Source organism: Phalacrocorax aristotelis, chromosome 6 (assembly GCF_949628215.1).
Source record: "Phalacrocorax aristotelis chromosome 6, bGulAri2.1, whole genome shotgun sequence".
NCBI classification, from domain to species: Eukaryota; Metazoa; Chordata; class Aves; order Suliformes; family Phalacrocoracidae; genus Phalacrocorax; species Phalacrocorax aristotelis.
The window spans coordinates 53055940-53073100 of record NC_134281.1 but is presented as its reverse complement, the minus strand read 5'-3'; the positions used below and the strand labels follow the sequence as shown (position 1 = coordinate 53073100).

At 39.0% G+C, this 17161-nt stretch overlaps 1 protein-coding gene across 3 annotated transcripts in view; it reads left to right on the top strand.

Annotated features, from left to right (window-relative positions):
* Positions 1 to 17161, top strand: part of LOC142059292 (vitellogenin-1-like) — a 44076-nt gene that overhangs the window by 264 nt on the left and 26651 nt on the right. For all 3 annotated transcript variants that reach the window (XM_075097988.1, XM_075097987.1, XM_075097985.1), the window contains exons 2-13: positions 173 to 193; positions 418 to 569; positions 3041 to 3292; positions 5455 to 5616; positions 6303 to 6454; positions 9195 to 9345; positions 9445 to 9602; positions 9716 to 9881; positions 10963 to 11085; positions 12597 to 12815; positions 14718 to 14935; positions 15021 to 15118. In XM_075097988.1, coding sequence (XP_074954089.1) covers positions 173 to 193; positions 418 to 569; positions 3041 to 3292; positions 5455 to 5616; positions 6303 to 6454; positions 9195 to 9345; positions 9445 to 9602; positions 9716 to 9881; positions 10963 to 11085; positions 12597 to 12815; positions 14718 to 14935; positions 15021 to 15118 — 1872 coding nt within the window. The remainder of the gene's footprint in view (positions 1 to 172; positions 194 to 417; positions 570 to 3040; positions 3293 to 5454; positions 5617 to 6302; positions 6455 to 9194; positions 9346 to 9444; positions 9603 to 9715; positions 9882 to 10962; positions 11086 to 12596; positions 12816 to 14717; positions 14936 to 15020; positions 15119 to 17161) is intronic.

The window sequence follows — 17161 nt, the reverse complement described above, 5'->3', positions numbered from 1 at the left end:
TTTTTTGGCTCTGTGCTGAACTAGAAGTAATGTTAATTAGAAAGAGTTATGCCATATGTACAAGATGAGATATAGCCTTTCATACTAAAATACATTAACATTTTGGAGTTTGGGGTTTTTTCTGCTTTGTCATTTCATTACTCTTTTTTTTTTTTTCCCCCTTCTCTTTCAGGGAGCCAGCATCTTAATTACCGTAAGTAATTTTCCTATCAGCTAATATAATTATAATGAGTGAAATTCAAAATAGAATCTGAAAAGTATATCAATGTTTAATATAATTTTACAACAGCTAATTTTGTCCAGGTGCAATACAAAAATGAACAAATTCATCTTTTTTGTTCCATACATTGTAATCCAAGCACTTTAATATGTTCTGTACAGTCTCTACAATGTTTTATGGGAACCATTTCTTTGCAGAACCTGATTTCAGTGAAAACAAGGTTTATACATTTAATTACGAAAGCATGCTTCTCAGTGGACTTCCAGAGAAAGGACTTGCAAGAGCTGGAATAAGAATAAAAAGTAAAGTGGAAATTAGTGGTATTGGGCCAAAACTTTGTCTTATTAGGGTAAGAAAATGTATTCAGTTTGAAAGGTAAAATTCTCTTCATACTTGACTTCTTTTTTAAGCTTTTGGGAAGTAATTAAGTTTCATCATGTATTGTGCTTAGTCAGAGAGAATGTAACTAACACTATTATTTTTTATGCAGTGCCCTAAATTCTATTTGCACTTTGCTAGGTAATTCTCAGCTCAAGCCAACCCTGGGCTTGAAGGATTTCTTCTGCTTTGTGGTCAGGGAGACAATGGAATGTAATTTGAAATGCACAATAATTTATTACTGGATCAATCCAATTGTTCCAAACTGTACAACCTAGGATTATTTAATCAACTGATTTCGTAACCAACAAATGAAAGTCAATAAAACATGCGACAGTAGCTGTATGTGATTCAATATTTAGCATAATTAATGTCATCTGGTGGCTTCTTTTTCTGCAGGGTCCCAGATGACATTCTTTGTCATCCTCAATTGTGTATGTCTACTGCACACTGAGCAATTACTAAGACTTTTGATTATGTGAAAAACACTTTTGCCTTTAACAGAAGCCTATACGTGCTTCTAATGAATGTATTGAAACGCACTCCTCAATTGCTTTACACAAACTCCACTTAGTCTTGTATATATGTGGAAGAAAAATGATCTTTTTAATAGCTTTTATTTGGCAAATGGAAAACTGCAGATTAAAAAGACTGGTGACTGTCTGATAAATGCTTGTAAACGCTGTAGCCTTCCAGCCTGAATTAGCCTTCTTTTACTAGGTATTTTTATAAGTTCAAATTATAATAGAACTAGACAGGAAACATTGCTTTTGCGTGACCTTTGCAAATAGCTGGATTTTTTTTTTTTTTGCAAAAAAGCAAGGAAATAAGAGTCACACGTCTGTACAGGTGAGTAGAAGACTACCGTGGCAGAGAGGAGGCAGAAGCAGTCTCGTCTTTGCCCCACATCCTCCCCCATACCTGCCAAAACAGCTCTTGGTGTGTCAGGGCTAGCCTCCACCAAAAATTGACCCCTGTTCCCTAAAACCTTCCAACACCATTTCACCCGCTCTCCTTAATTTGGAAAAAAGTGTCTGTCTCAAAAATAGGTACAGAAAGAATTTCAGGCAAGAAAAAAAAAAAAAAAAAAAAAAAAAGAAAAAAAAATCCCAAGATTTTGGGACAAGTTCTAAGTGAAGGGTAATGATACGTTTATTCCCTTCTGCTCTGGGAGAAGTTTATTTTGCTGCTGTTATATTTAAATTAGACAGTTCGGAGGGATGGTTCAGGGAATTAATCTTTCGTCTGTAGCCTACCAGTTCGCATTCAGCCCAAGCAAAACGCTGTGTTCCCTGGGCGGTTTCCAGCTGACAATTTTTTCATCACAAACTCACAAGTAAGAATTGCCAGCTGTGTTCAAAACCCAGCAGACTACATAAGTCCTGCCTGGGCCCCGAGGGCTGGGGAAAACTACTTCACCCTGACCCTGCAGAGCAGTCCCAAACCTGCCCGTATGCAATACGCCAGAAGCATGTCCAAGAGGCAGCATGAGGGATTTGCTCTGTAACAGCCTCCTCTGTAAGATTCAGTTACCGGGGTTGGCAGTGATCTCCACCAACAATAACAAAAATAAATATAAAAGTGCCGTCTCCAGCGATTTGCTGTATGAGGATTTAGTTTGTGTGGCTTTTTATGAAATTAATCTGCGTCTTGCATCACATCGCCAGCCTCAGGTGTCAGAGAAAAATCTCCTTAAATTGTCAAAATATATAGAAAGGAAGGGTCCTCTGAGAAACTAAGCTAAACATGCCCCATTCCCATGGGGTAGAAATCATTCCAGTTATGCATAGTTTAGCACAACTTTCTACTTGCTTGGATGTGCCCCAGGTTGAGGCTGGAGTGCGAAGTGCAGAGCGGGGTTGGGGGCACTGCCTGAGCCTTCGGCTCCACAGCAAAACATGTAAGGAAGGGCAATTTTTGTAATCTGCTCTCCGCTGCTCAAACTAATTATGACTATCTGGCTGGCCCAGCAGCCATGTTGTTATTAGTTTCTGACTGCTGTCTGTGCTCTGTGACCCCAGCGAGGGAGACGACAAAGTTCACAACAGGAGTTAATGATGCTTTATGCAACATTAGCTTTCTCCTGCAATTTCCTGCAGATCTTTCCATACCACTTTTGGGTAGCAACCTGTTTCATGTGGCTCTTCTCTGGCTCATTTCTTCAAAGAAGTCAACCTTTGGCAATATGGATTAGCTATGAAACAGAACAGAGTGCAGAGCTGTGGAAATATCACAGTCATTTGCATGACTCTCCTTTTATACATGGAAATATGTATATCGATACTAGCTATGTTAAATGACAGCTTTTAAGTTTTCCCTTTGAAGAAGCTTTGTGTTAATTAAAACTGTATTTTTGACATGTGTAAAACTATAGATGCTTATGTGCATTGGAAAATGTTAACTGAAAAAATTAAAGAGGAATTATATTCCCCCCCGCTCTAGATTCACTCAGTCGAAGCAGCGGAGTACAATGGTGTCTGGCCTACAAGCTCATTCTCTCGATCACTCAAACTGGCCCAGGTACTAACCGGGCAACTTAGTAATCCCATCAAGTTTGAGTATAACAATGGCCACGTTGGAAGCCTTATGGCTCCTGATTCTGTCTCAGATGATGGTCTCAACCTCTTCAGAGGGATTCTGAATGTGCTGGAGCTGAGTATAAAGAAGATGCAGCATTCATACACCTTACAGGAGGTGAGCTTTCTGTTTCGGCCATTGCGGTCACTTTGTAAATAAATATACCTTCCCTTCAGGTTCTTCTGAATTATTTTGAATTCATCCTTGATGTAAAATTCACTAACAAGAAACACCTAAGCCTGGGAAATCATAATTAAGTTGCTGTTATGGGACAGCATTTGATGGAGCTGTAGCTAAACAGGACAACAGAATAGCAGGTTTTTAATCTGGCTGATCAAAGCGTTTCAGAAAATGCATTTGCAGTATTAGACCATTAGAAAATTTGGCTTGTGATTCTGGAGAAAGTAAACTCCTGTGAAAGCTGAAGCCTACACAAAATTTGAATACTGTATTCAAACAAGCTTAAGCATACAGCACAAGATTAAAGCCAAAATAACAGTAATTTAACTTTTTTACCAATCATATATATTTTAATCTCTTCTGGCTCCTCTTTTAAGAGGAAAACAGTATATATGCCATGACATTACTGTAATAGCTTTGACAGTTGCTGTTGATGCTGTATTGGAACTTCCACTGTTTTTCAGGTTTTAATATCTTAGTCAAGGTAAATCATCCGATATTACTATTCACCACAGAAATTGCAATGTGTTTAGTTTTTGTGAAACCATATTTACATTGATTAGACTATATTTGATTCAGAGATCAGCAAAGAACCTTGAAATTATTATACTTTCATGTTATTTTTATTGAAAATGCAGACTGGAATAACTTTAATTTTTTAAAAATCTATTTTTATGTAAGTAGAGTTGTTTCTGGGAAAGGAACTACATGATTTAATATTTTCACTCTGCTTGTTGCACATAAAAACCCGGGCGGTGGTGTCTCATATTCTGCAGCGCTGTTTTCTCATATCTAGTTTTACATCTCCATTCTTTCTAATTCAGTTAGCAATATATGTGACTTCACTTCCTAGAATCATTTCCAAATTTGCTTTGTTTTTCTCAGACAGTAACTGATTAATGAACACTGGCACCCTTGCCTGACAATCTCAAATCATTCAGTAAAGGAAGATAAGCAGAATTAGTCCCAAAATCTGAGCTGCAGAGAGGTTTGAGGGACTAGCCTGGGGAAGCCTACCTCACACCCTGCAGGGTGTAGGGTAAGGGTATCTAAGTTAGCTGTGAACTGCACACAGCTAGAAAGTCCAGCTAGGCAGGAGGCTGCTTCATCCCACTGAGCCCAGGGGGCTGGACATTCCCATTTAAAGCCTAGGTGTCTCTTCCACACCCTTCAGTCTGCGGAGGAGCCCCACACCTGTACGTGCAGAGTACAAGTCTTTCAGAAAGCTTGGGCAATTCTTATTTCTAGCCCTTACCAAAGCTGCATTGTCTTCAGGAATACTGTTAAGCTAAGGATGAAGTGGGTATATCTTGCCTCCCAACCACCACATTACTATTTTGCTGTTCTGACATAGCCCAGAGCTGCTCTCTGGAGTGGCTATGCTATCAATAACAATAAAAAAATCATGAAAATAACCCTTCCTCCTAAAATGCAATCAAATATTTTCCTCTCCAAAAATCTCCTCACTGACTGAGGAGATTTAAGAGATCTTATAAATATATATGCTTGAAATATTATTGAAGATCTGAGCTAAAACTGAAAACTCAAGAAAACCCACAATCAAAACTCTGCTTTCGTGAAATTCTTTTTAATTATTGCTGTTTGTATTGTGACAGATCTCTGATACCGCAAGGCCTGTTCCATAGGCATTTATAAGTGGCCTATAAAAGCAGATTTTAAGGGTAGAATGTCATCTCCAACCTTAAAATACTTTGCTGTTGAGATTTTATTCTGAGTGATCAAATTATTTTGGCACCTTTTATTAATATTCCTTAAATTGTATTTCATAATTGACAGCTCTAACTGGAAATTGTTACTTCCCTTTTCTAAGACTCCATATCTTGCCTCAGTGAAACACTTGAGAATTCTAGTTCTCTCAGTGAAACTCTGATTTGGCTTACTGGAAGCCTGTACATGTAAAAAAGAGGTGAAAGTAATGATCATCCCACTTTTACTTCTAGAGAGCACCATAAACACAAAAGCATTCATTTTTCTCGGGAATTTTGAAAATACAGAATTAAACAGGAAAACCCATGTGGGGAACTGATGAAGCTTTGCATAGGGGTGAACTTCTCTGATCACGTTTTCGTTTTTGCCAGGCTGGGATCGGAGGTATTTGCAACACAACATACACAATCCAGGAAAACAAGCGAGCAAACTTAGTCTATCTGACCAAATCCAAGGACTTGAACAGTTGTGAAAAGAAAGTTCAAATGGTCACAGGTTCAGCATACACTCGTCCGTGCCAGACCTGCCAGCAGGTAAGTTAGAGTTGTATTATATATATGTATTTTATATGCATATACAGGGAGCCATTTGGTGTCCACATTATCTCTTGCTTTGTTACACTTAAAGTGAGAGAAGAGTCAGATCTTCTGCATCTAGTTATCAACACTTTCTTTCTGTATGAAAATCAGATCCACGGAGCAGCAGAGGTTTGTGCTGCAGCTGTCATGTACCGCAGAAACACTTCAACTAGCTTAAACTAGCTGGCTTGGAAACTGTTAATAATCAGCATGAGTTAATTCACCTACTCCATTGAGTAAAAAAGATAGTCACAATGTCCAGTTTCTGCTATTCAAGATAGGTACTGCTGCATCTTATTATAATCCTAACTTTGAAATAAGAAATCATGTGGCTTATGCTGCTGCTCTCCTCAGAAAATGTTTCTCCTTCTCAAGGGAATAACCAATTACTTATATTTGGGAAAGGGAAAAACCAGCTAACACTTCTTGACAGTAGAAGTAACGAGCCAGGCAGCGTGCCTGACCTCTTCCATGGAAGTGTGCACGCAGAACTCACATAAAATGCTCATGCGGACAATGAACAAAACAGCCCTGGAAAATAAGTGGGTTGAACTGGGTGATGTAATAGCTTCTAGTCACAGAATTTAGAAGTTCAATGACTTCCTATTTTCTTTGTTTCTTTGCTTTTTTATATTATAAAGAGAAACAAGAATTCCCGGGCAACTGCTACTTACAATTACAAAATTAAATATACACGTAATGAAGCTGTAATTACACAAGCTGATGTTGAGGAAATCCACCAGTTTGCACCCTTCAATGAGATAACGGGAGGAAATGCTATAGTAGAAGCAAGGTACTGTACATATGCGTTTAATTCAGCAACTAACTCAGCATCTCAGTAATCTGGTCAAACTCCATAACTGAAATAAAGCCTTTACTTCCACAGCCTATTGTTTGCCGGTATTTAATTATATAAAATCCCAAACAGTTCATAAAAACAACCTTCACTGTTAGTTGTAAATCTGAAACATGCACATCACTATCCAAATTTTGTTAGCTAAACTTGGCAGGGTTTGACTCTCTTATTTCTCAGGGATATTTGATTTATGTCATAAAAGCCAAAACAAATATAATTCCATCTGAAAAACTGTGAACTAATATATTTGCAGTAAAATACTTTGAAAGACAGTTACTCACTGAAAGAGAGTTCCCTAGAAAATAATAATGCAGTAAGAGACCCTGGAGACTAGTTCACAAGAAACCTAGATAGGACTTTGGATTCTGATATACTTCCTAAGTACCGTGGGCTGCTTGCAAATCTCCCATCAAAACAGTTTCTTGATGGGAAATTGGGTTTTATTGCAAAAAGATTGGGCACAAAGCATATCAAATGCATTTGCTTTTCCACAGCAAATTTTGCATATTTCTTAAACAAGTTTGGGGCAAAATGACAATGCGGTTGTCTAAGAAATTAAACCCCTGCTCATTTTTAGCTCAAGCCCCCAGATATTCAGCGTTTGAAAATTTTTTCATCTGCTTGAAATCATCTATGGAAAAAACTTTTAGTTACCTGCTTTAGTGATGGTCTCTGTAGACAGGGGAGCCCTACTGAAGAGGCAGACTTTGCATAAAGGTCACTGTACAGAAGACATACCTCAGGCCCACTCCAGCTGCTTTAATCTTGCATTGCTCCATTAGCTTCTGCAAAAATCTATTGGTATAATATACAGTTTTGGAAACTGCAACATCAGAAAAAGTTCATGTCAATAAATCACTGAGTTGCTTCATTACTGTGATGAACATGTTCAGTTTGGTTAACCAAAAAAAAAAAAAAAAAGAACAGTAAAGGTGAAAGTGGCTTAAGTGGCTTTACTATGTCATGCAATCAAGGTGAAGATAGATACAACTGTAGTGCTTTTATCAAATTATAGGTTGCTGCGAGCATGGATTAATCTGGAGCCAATGGACTTTTGCTGATTTAAACTCACCTTCTGCAAGCCTCCATAGACTGGCTTCCTTACTGTTCTCCCTCAGGTATTGAGCCCCCAGAAGGAGTAGTGCCTTTACTTTTCCCCATTTTCTCGACATCTTTTGCATTGCCCAGAAGAATGGGCCAAATACAAGATAGCTGGGAAGATGCTGACATGTCACCCAAGTCTTCAGAAGTTATTTCTACAAAATTTCTACAAAGGACTTTCTGGGTGCTTGGTGGAAAGGACAGTTGGAGCTGAGTTTTCAGAGCTCTTCAGCATAAGCCTCTTGCAGCACCTTTCAAAGCTGAGAGGTTTTACTATTGTTTCACCCTTTTAATCCTATCTTTAGCATTAATTTGCTTTTCTCTTCAGAGTACAACATTTTCCTATTTATTCTAGGCAGATATGTCTCTTCTCAAAATGATGATGAAGACATGATAGATTCATCATGTTCTGGAAGGGGCAGTTAAATCTGTCCAAATGCACCTGATGTTATATTTTTGAACTCAAATGCCCTGTCAATAATCTTGTATAAAATTTCAAGAGAGAAAAAATCTCTGCTGATTCTGTATCAATTTCTATTCAAATTCCAGTGGCTTGTCTACAAAGCAGTTATATGCTATTTTCTGCAGCAGTTCTCTGCAATCCATATGGAAGGAGTGGATAGAAATGATACAGAAGATCATCTTAGAGATTCCAAAATAAACAAGCCAATTTTCTACAGAGATTTTGAGATACTGTGTAGTACAATAATATTGCTTTTGGAATGTTTTCAGTTTTTCAGTACAAATGCCTAACTTTATTATAGGGTCCTAAACAGCCTATTTTAAACATAATTAGTGGGATAGGATGCATCCTTTTAGCTGAAAATGTAGCAAAGATAGAAAACATTTACAAAGACAGTCTCTCTTTGGAATTATTCTTAATAACAAAGGATGAAGGTTTGGTACTCCTTGAAAAGTTTCCAAAACGTTGAGTACTTTTCCAAAACGTTATGCTGAATTTATCTGGCCCTTTTTGTTTGGGGAATACAGTTTGAAACTTCATGAGAATCTTTTATCTTCTACAGACCCCTGGACTGTCAGCTTGGCAAGCAAAATGGGGATAGAATTGTAATAGTACAAGTAAAAAGATTGTACCATTTCTTGTTGTATCTAACAATTTTCAATTCCTTTTGAAGCTTCCAGGAGGTACAGACATGTAAGAGCTTTTATGAACTTCTTAAAAGGTTTAAATTAAGTGACAATTTGTAAAAAAGCTATTTTTCTCTAATCCTTAATTTATTCCTTAAGACACAACACACAGTTCCTGTGATCTCCTTCAGGCCACAGCTGCTCACCTCCCACTTCTTCCTTAAAGTCTCAAGCCATGTTATTCCCAAAGGAAGGCAAAGGCTGGCTCTGATTTGAGCCCTGCTGTGTAAGTGCACACCTTCTCAGAATATGGTTCTCAGCATCATGTCCAAATGTATCTATTTGTAAATACGTTTGCCCCTCAGTAACAAAAACCGTTTGAAACAACTGCAGTCGCCGTGCAATTCGGGGAGGCAGAAATGCTGTTCTCTTTTTCATTTGTACCCTACACCTTGTGATGTTATCTCCCCGGGTTCCTCCATTCCAGGCAGAAACTTGTTTTGACTGACGTGCAAAAGCAAATGGCAGAAGTCCCACCAAAAGAATTCCAGAATCGTGGGTCACTTCAGTACCAGTTTGGCAGTGAATTGCTTCAGCTTCCTGTCCACTTATTCAGAGTAAAAAATGTGGAAAGCCAGGTAAAGTTCAGTCACTGGTCAGACTCTTTGTGGGAGGTTGGAGTCCATGTGTGTGGAAAACATTGCATGTGAGCTTCTTGCATTTTAATCTTCCTGCAGATAGAGGAAAGCCTGCAAGACCTAGTAGACACCACGTCTGAACAGCTTCCCAGTGATGCACCAGCAAAAGCCCTCAAGCTTATGCACCTCTTCCGTGCAGCAAATGAGGAGAATTATGAGTCAGTGTGGAAGCAGTTCTCCAGTCGGCCAGCATACAGGTACAAGCAATTCAAGTGGTGGTTCTTCTGCTGATAAACTCTGTCGGAGACCATCTGGAATAACTATGTTCAAATGCACATCTGGAAAATGGTCCTTGCCTTTCCCATTACAGGCGCTACATTTTGGATATAATTCCTGCAGTTGCCAGTCTCCATGCACTCAGGTTCTTGAGGTATAAAATGGAAAGGCAAGAACTCACCAACTGGGAAGCGGCTCAGACGGTGCTGGTGGCCCTGCACTCAAGCACACCAACTCGGGACGTGATGGAGGAAGCAACAGTAGGATTCTCTAAACACTCTCGAATCGCTCTTTACTGATTTCAGCATCTGTCATATTTATTCCTTTGACGAGATTGCAAAGGCTTTGAAAATATAAAGGTCGTCTGGCCTCTAGTGAGGTCGAAAGAAGCTTATTTCCTGACTGTCTTATGGGAGGAGAATGCAAACCAAAAGGACAAAAATGAATCCAGAATGAAACAGGAAAAAAAGAGTAAAATATTCCTCAGAGACAGAGGTTATTGCTGCAAACAGTGGTTTCTAGTCTCCCTTTGTCTAAATGTGCATTATCGTTACATCAGATTAGATCTCCAACTGGGTGTCTACAAAGGCCAGGGAGTAAGAAATACATATTTGTTATATCCTGTATTTGCCCTGATTGACCTAGCAGGATGGGTACAAATCAGAGCAAATCTATCAAAATCAATGGAATTACGCCAATGTGGAGCCCACATAGGAGAAAGTCTAACGATTTTTACAATGTTTTCCTCTTCTGCAGGGTCTAATTCTAGCCTCAGAACTCAAGGAACTTATCTCTGCCTACCCAAGGTAGAGGCCTCATATCTCAGACCGGGGTTTCGCCCTCTGTAAAGGCCGTGACAGCCCAGCTGTTACCGTGCAGTAATGCTCTGCTTCCCGCTCAAGGAAGCAGTGGGCTGACGCCTCCTGTCAGCTCCTACATTTATACGAAATATTCCTGTCTGCCCAAAGTACTGAGGTCCGCTCACAATGTATCTCAAGTTTTTTGTACGTATAGCTGCGGCAATTATAAAACAATGATGAATGTTTCTTGAATAAAGTGTGGTTTTCCATTCCATAACAGGGTGATTTCCTCCCTTTGGATTACAGCCGATGCCAAATTTAAATCTGAAACACTATAAAAGCAACAGATCTGCCTTCCAGATGTTACTTGGAATTACTTTACAATTGCATTTTCAAATACAGTAATATCCACAGATTAACTATAAATCCATTGATACAAAAATATCAAAAGCCTGGTTTTGCCTTGCATTTGGCAGAAACGTATTTTTTAATATTGTTGCTTTTCGTTAATGGTGGTAATGAACAACTTCTTTCTCCCCAGCTCATCGTGAGAAAACATTGCCCACGCTCAAGTACTGTACTTGGAAAGGTTTGCCATCTCAGCTACGCGTCACTGTGCCACAAACAGTGCTCTTCATCAGACTCCTGCTCTGAATGTCTCCAGGTAACCACATTGTTATTTATTGTTTAAGAGAAAAATTAAGTCTTGAGTTCTTGCTTCATTATTCAGAAACCTGTATTTCACTTCACGACAGTGTTTCCTTTGGGGAAAGGAACCCTAGTTGGTTAAATAAAGCATTTTTATCTTCAGATTAAGACACAAAAGAGAGTGAGAGGAAGAAGCATATAATTCATAGCACTTTCTATCTATCTCTGAGAGCTTTATTGCCAATTATTAATGAAGTCCCATGGCACTGCTTTGAAACTCTTTAAATATAGGTACTTATACATACTTATAAATAAACTAAGTGACACAAAAGCCCAGGGTTTTGCCCATGTAGCCCAGAAGCAGATCCCACTCACCCACTACTATAACCTCTTAATAATAGTAATACCCTCCCTGTTTTGCACTGCTTTTAATCAGCAGGCTGAAAACAGTTTAAATAGGCAGTAAATAGCATTTCCCCATTCTAAAGATGCACGTCATGGTTTACAGAGGTTCGCCACCCAACCAGAGATAGGGAGGGAAAGAGAAATACGAGTTTTCAGACCTCAGCACTGGTCAGTCCACCATCCCCAGTAAGAGCAGGGTGTTCCCAATACATTGTGTGCCTGCCATGATATTTTTTTTCCTATAGTACACAGGCATGGCCGACATTCCTGCGTGCATCTCCTGTGTTACGACTGCCACCAATGCTCTTGAGCTAATAAAATCTAAGCCCAGTGCCAGGGGATAGAAATTCTTTCCCAAAGCAAATGATTGTATAGACTTATTCAATGCATTTCAAATGTTCATTCATTTGATTAGTAATATCAAATGGACTGTTTCTGCACCATCAATGAATCTCAAATGTGATGTTTTAAAGCATGCGAACTGTATTGCAATTATTCAATAACATCTCAGCGTTTCTTTTTTAGAGCCATAGTTTAGCACTGAAAGCAGTTTTCTATTAGGATTTAGTTCTTTTCTTATATTCAGCCTTCAGACAACTATTTCTAATCTTGCCGCATAAATGTTAACTGTGATCCAGTTGCTTACAACGAAGGCTGAAAAATGACCTGATGATCACATTGCCAGCTGTTAATCCACAGTTGAAGTTAAGGGCACCACCACTAGCCATATCTTCAGGAATCTTATTTAAGGGTCTGAGGAATTTAACTGTATCTGCATTTTTGCACCTGTCGTCAACCATTAGACAGAGATATTCAAACAGCATTATTGCAGGGTTCCCAACTCATGCTGAATGCCAGCGGGAACTAGCTCCTAGCCATTACTTTTTCCTTTAAAAATCTTACTTGGTCACTTTAAGGCATAGTGATGAAGCAGCTGTTCATTGCAGCTTTCTTGTCTATGAATAAAATGTCCTATTCATGAGGACAAAAAGAATTTGAAAATATTTAAAATAAGTGAATTGAACAAACTGAAATTATCAAAGTCAAACCTCAGAATAGGCTGGGGATGGGATATAGATAAGGGCTGGAATTGAACTCAACAAATTTGTTTTCTTTCTTCAGCTACTTCATGGCTTTGCAGGAGAGGCATTGAGCAAGTCTAACACAGAAGAAATTTCCCTGGCTTTGAAAGCCCTTGGGAATGTAGGACATCCAGCCAGCATCAAGCACATCAAGAAATTTTTACCAGGATACGCAGCTGGTGCCTCAGATCTGCCAGTCAAGGTCCACGCCACTGCTGTGATGGCCCTGAAAAACATAGGCATGAAAGACCCCAAAATGGTAAGGAAACAAAGCTGCCTCCTTTGCACTTAAGGTAACCCAACCCAAGGCCGCTAATCAATGGTGGGTGATGAGGGGGAAGCACACCTTTTTTCAAATATAGCTGTAGTACTTTTTTTAAATACTTAACCTTAGTTGGCATGCCTTATTCCTTTTGACATCAACCTCTAGTACTTCATACTGCAGCAAAGATCCCATTAAAAGGACACATTCGTTACCCTATCTATTCATTACCCTGTCGTTGAAGGCAAATCAGTATTTCCATTACAAACATTTATTTTCCAAAGACATTAGACAGAAAGTAAATTATTGACCAAAATGTGTTTAGTGCTACTTCAGCTTTGGTATGTGAGAGAACCACAAAACAAGGTTTTCAGAGAATTGACATTTAATACTACGTGTCACATCTAACCATAAATCAAATAGGTACTAGAGGTTTGCATCCTAATTACAAATTTACAGACATTGTGTGGGTTTAAGTCATAAACAGAACATTTAGTAAATGTGACTTTTGTCCCCGAACAAGATGATTAGACATCACATACAATGGTTACGCAGGCATACTCTCACCCACCACGAACATCACTTTCACAATCATTTTCACCTGAAAGCAATCTGCTTCTAAAAGGAAGCCTTGCATTTTCAAGTTTTTTTTTCATAATATTGAAATTTTTGTTTTATATAAGACCATTCTTAATACAAAAAGTAAAATAAAAGCTTTCATTAACTATTCTCCTACTAATCTGTATCAGTTTTTCCATTATACTCATTTTTTGCATGTCTCCCAGTTTGAGTGCACATATTGATCCACAGACAATAGTGTGCCAGGGTATGCTTTTAAGCAAAAGAATAAAGAAACAATTTACTAGCGTGCAGGAGCTAGATGGGGAAAAGCAGAGGGGAGGAGAGAATAGCAAGGGTAGGAGTTAGGGTATTTGCTGCAGAAGAAAAAAGCCAGTTTGATGTTTGACAACAATGCTGTCTTTCTGATTGCCCTTCGGCCCAACTTTCCACACACGACCCAAACCACCCATTTTCTATGCATTTTCTCTGGAGAAAATTGATCTGGGGCAAGTTAATGTCTGTGGATGGATTTTACATTGTTCAAAAACCAGTTTAATGCCTGGTTTGCAGCTAGCTACACACCCATATTTGTATTAAACAGAGTTAATACATGGTCTGTCTTTTTTTATTGTTTCATTTTAAAAGGTAGTTATATTTAGAAAGAGGCTACTGCATCCTTGTCACCGCTTTTACCTTGGGTGCCAGAACAGTGTTACACCATCCACATCCATTTTGAAGGGGTCAAAGGCTTCAGTGCAGCTCATGGAAACTGGAAATGTTCCAGTACAAAATTAGCCTTGATACTGAATATTGCCAGGGTCAAACACATTGGTCACAAGCAGTACTGTGGAAATTACGTTTCTTGCATAAACTTGCAGTTTTAAACTGCCTACATGACAGAGATTTCTGGTAGTAAACTGGTTTTTATTCTAACAGAAAGGTCTCCAGGAGATCAAATTATTAGAAATAAGGCATACCTTTATGGGGAGGGATAAGTTGTCACTGAAACCACTTCTCAGGTATGTGCTGGATCCATGAAATCTCTTTTGCCTAGAGTGGTTATGCTACAGATATACTTTGCTATAGCTCAAAAACAGATAACATATTTGATGTAGAAGTTATCCAGAGAGGTTCCTTGGCTTTGATTGTGTAGGAAGTCAGACTACATTACCATAATGCCCCTTCCAACCTCAGACTATGAAACCAGGAACACCGTTGCCATAATAAATAATACAAATTTTCACTGTACTAGTGATGAAGAGATCATTCACCGGCGATGAATGGTTATTAGCAAAATGTTCAAACATTCTGTAAATTTGAATGTATCTATTATTTCAGGTCCAGGCTATAACCCTTGAGATTTTCCTGAATCACAACATTCATTGTCAGATCCGAATGTTAGCTGCAGTGGTTTTGCTTGAAACCAAACCGGGTCTTCCAATACTAATGACATTAGCTGATGCTGTGCTGAAGGAACCGAGCATGCAAGTGGCAAGTTTCATCTACTCTCACCTGAGGGCCCTGGGCAGAAGCACAGCTCCAGATCTTCAAGTGATGTAAGGAAAATCTGGGTCCCTCCCCTAGATGAAAAACATGTTGCTAACTAATAGAGGTGTTAATGCGCTCACTGGATTTTTTCAGGGCTTCTGCCTGCAGAATGGCTGTCAGAATATTAAGTCCCAAATTCGACAGATCTGGATATCAGTTCAGCAAGGTTCTCCGCTTCAGTATGTTTAAAGGTAAGATTCAGAAAATTCTGTAGAGAAATATATACAGGTCAATGTGTGAGAAAAATCATACAGTATGAGAACAGAAATCTCCTGGCCAGCTGGTTAGGTGCATGTTGTCCCTCCATATTCTCCAATGTTCAGTGATGAAAAAAATATAAAAATCTCAGGCTGTCCATTTGGAGAGCGTTTAGGTCCCTGTGTATTTTGCATTGTACACTGCCAGCAGGAAATTACCAGAGGGCTTGTGAGGTTCTAACTCTCCATTTTCATTAGCCGGTGAGGCACATGCTCCTGTATCAAATGCTCCAGTATCATACCATTGTTCAGCACCGCACAAACAGAAGGGACCTAAACTACTGCTGAAGTGGATTAATTTCTGCTGGTGCTGAACACCTACAACTCTTGCTGAATTCAAATGTGATGCTAAATATTCTTCACCCCAACACTAGTGCCAATGAAACAGCAAACCCTGAAAACATTCAGATGAGGCAATTCATTGAACCCATGAGCAGCTAATTCAGCCTTATTGTCTAAAGATTCTTCTTGCACCTTCCTACCAAATTCATTACTGGAATGAGCAGATCCATGCGTGGGATCTGGGGGGTGACCAGTTACATCCATGGGAGTTGCACATAAAAATGTAATCAGAATGCAGAGGGCCAGATTAGAAGACAGCTCTTGCTGGGCCAAACTGTAGCTATTTCTATTTTCCATGTATGTTATTTTTCTCAGTAGAGATTTTTTACGCAACTCAATATGTAAATGACCATGACAGCCTCAGTGATTTGGCGTACGTAGCTGGCAGACTAGGGAGATTATATCTACAAACACTGTCTCCTTACACATGCTGTTTATCTAGGAGGACTTCGATGCTTTTAGCATTTTTGTTATCCACTGGTACATGTAAATATTCTTTGCAAATTAATCAATATAAAAAGATACCCTGAAACATCTCAAATCCACAGTGCTAAATGTACTTTTGCTTTCTTTTTGGAGGGGGGGAGTAGTTTGAAAGACTTTTGTAGATCTTATTGTTGCCCTGCCCCTGTTACATTTAATCTGCTCTATAACAAAAATAAATGTAATACATACCACAAGAACAACAGTAATATACAATACGCATGCTTGCTGCCTCAGAGATGAGACAGAGAGTGCCCAGAGAAATAGACACTAACACACACTGTGTGAACTTTGGTACCATTTAAAATGAATTCAGGGAGAGATAAATTCTCCAGTAATACGCAGATATGTGTTTCTAGTTTTAGGTACTCATTTTCTCCTCTTATTTTTGCTTTTAAAATGAAGCTATCTGAATTTTCACACAGTGAGAAAGAAGGGTGCAGTACGCATGAGGGTAGCTGGCAGAGGGCTATGTGACATGGATTACTTTGTCCTGGCTGTAGCCTGGAAATACAGCACACGAGTGAATTGCTCTTACTTCTTGGTGAAGACCAGTGTCAGAAAATTGGTCACCATGGATATGTAATATTTAAACCTCTCATCCTGAAGAATAAGGAACAAGATCCTTTTCTCACACATGCTAATCTTAGACTTGGATAACTCAGTTAGCTAAATGAAGTCAATCCTCTATTACACTGGTGTGGGAGGAGGATCCATCCTCTAGCTTTCTGATTTGATTTGTCACCACTAGCCACAAGTGAAATGTGTTTCAGTGAGTCCATTCTGGAGGAGTTACCATAGAGACAGCTATAATGCAGTACTTATTTCCTTGCTAAAAACAAAAATGTGCCCTCAGCATCACAGATCTTTGTGGTGCTAGATGCTGAATTTTTAATGACAGGCAATAATGTCAGCTGAATCTATTTCTAAACTGGAATCTGTCACACATGGCCACCACCGATAGTGCTTCATGCCCTACACACTGCGACTGAAATCAAAGGGATGATCCAGGTTCTGCTCAATGTGAGGACTGACAGGATCTGACTTTCATTATGCACAGATTCATATAATTAAATATGTGTACTAATGTTCATAGCTACCAAAGACTGTTTTCTTTGACCACCGATTTCCTTTCCCTCTTCCTTGGGGCAA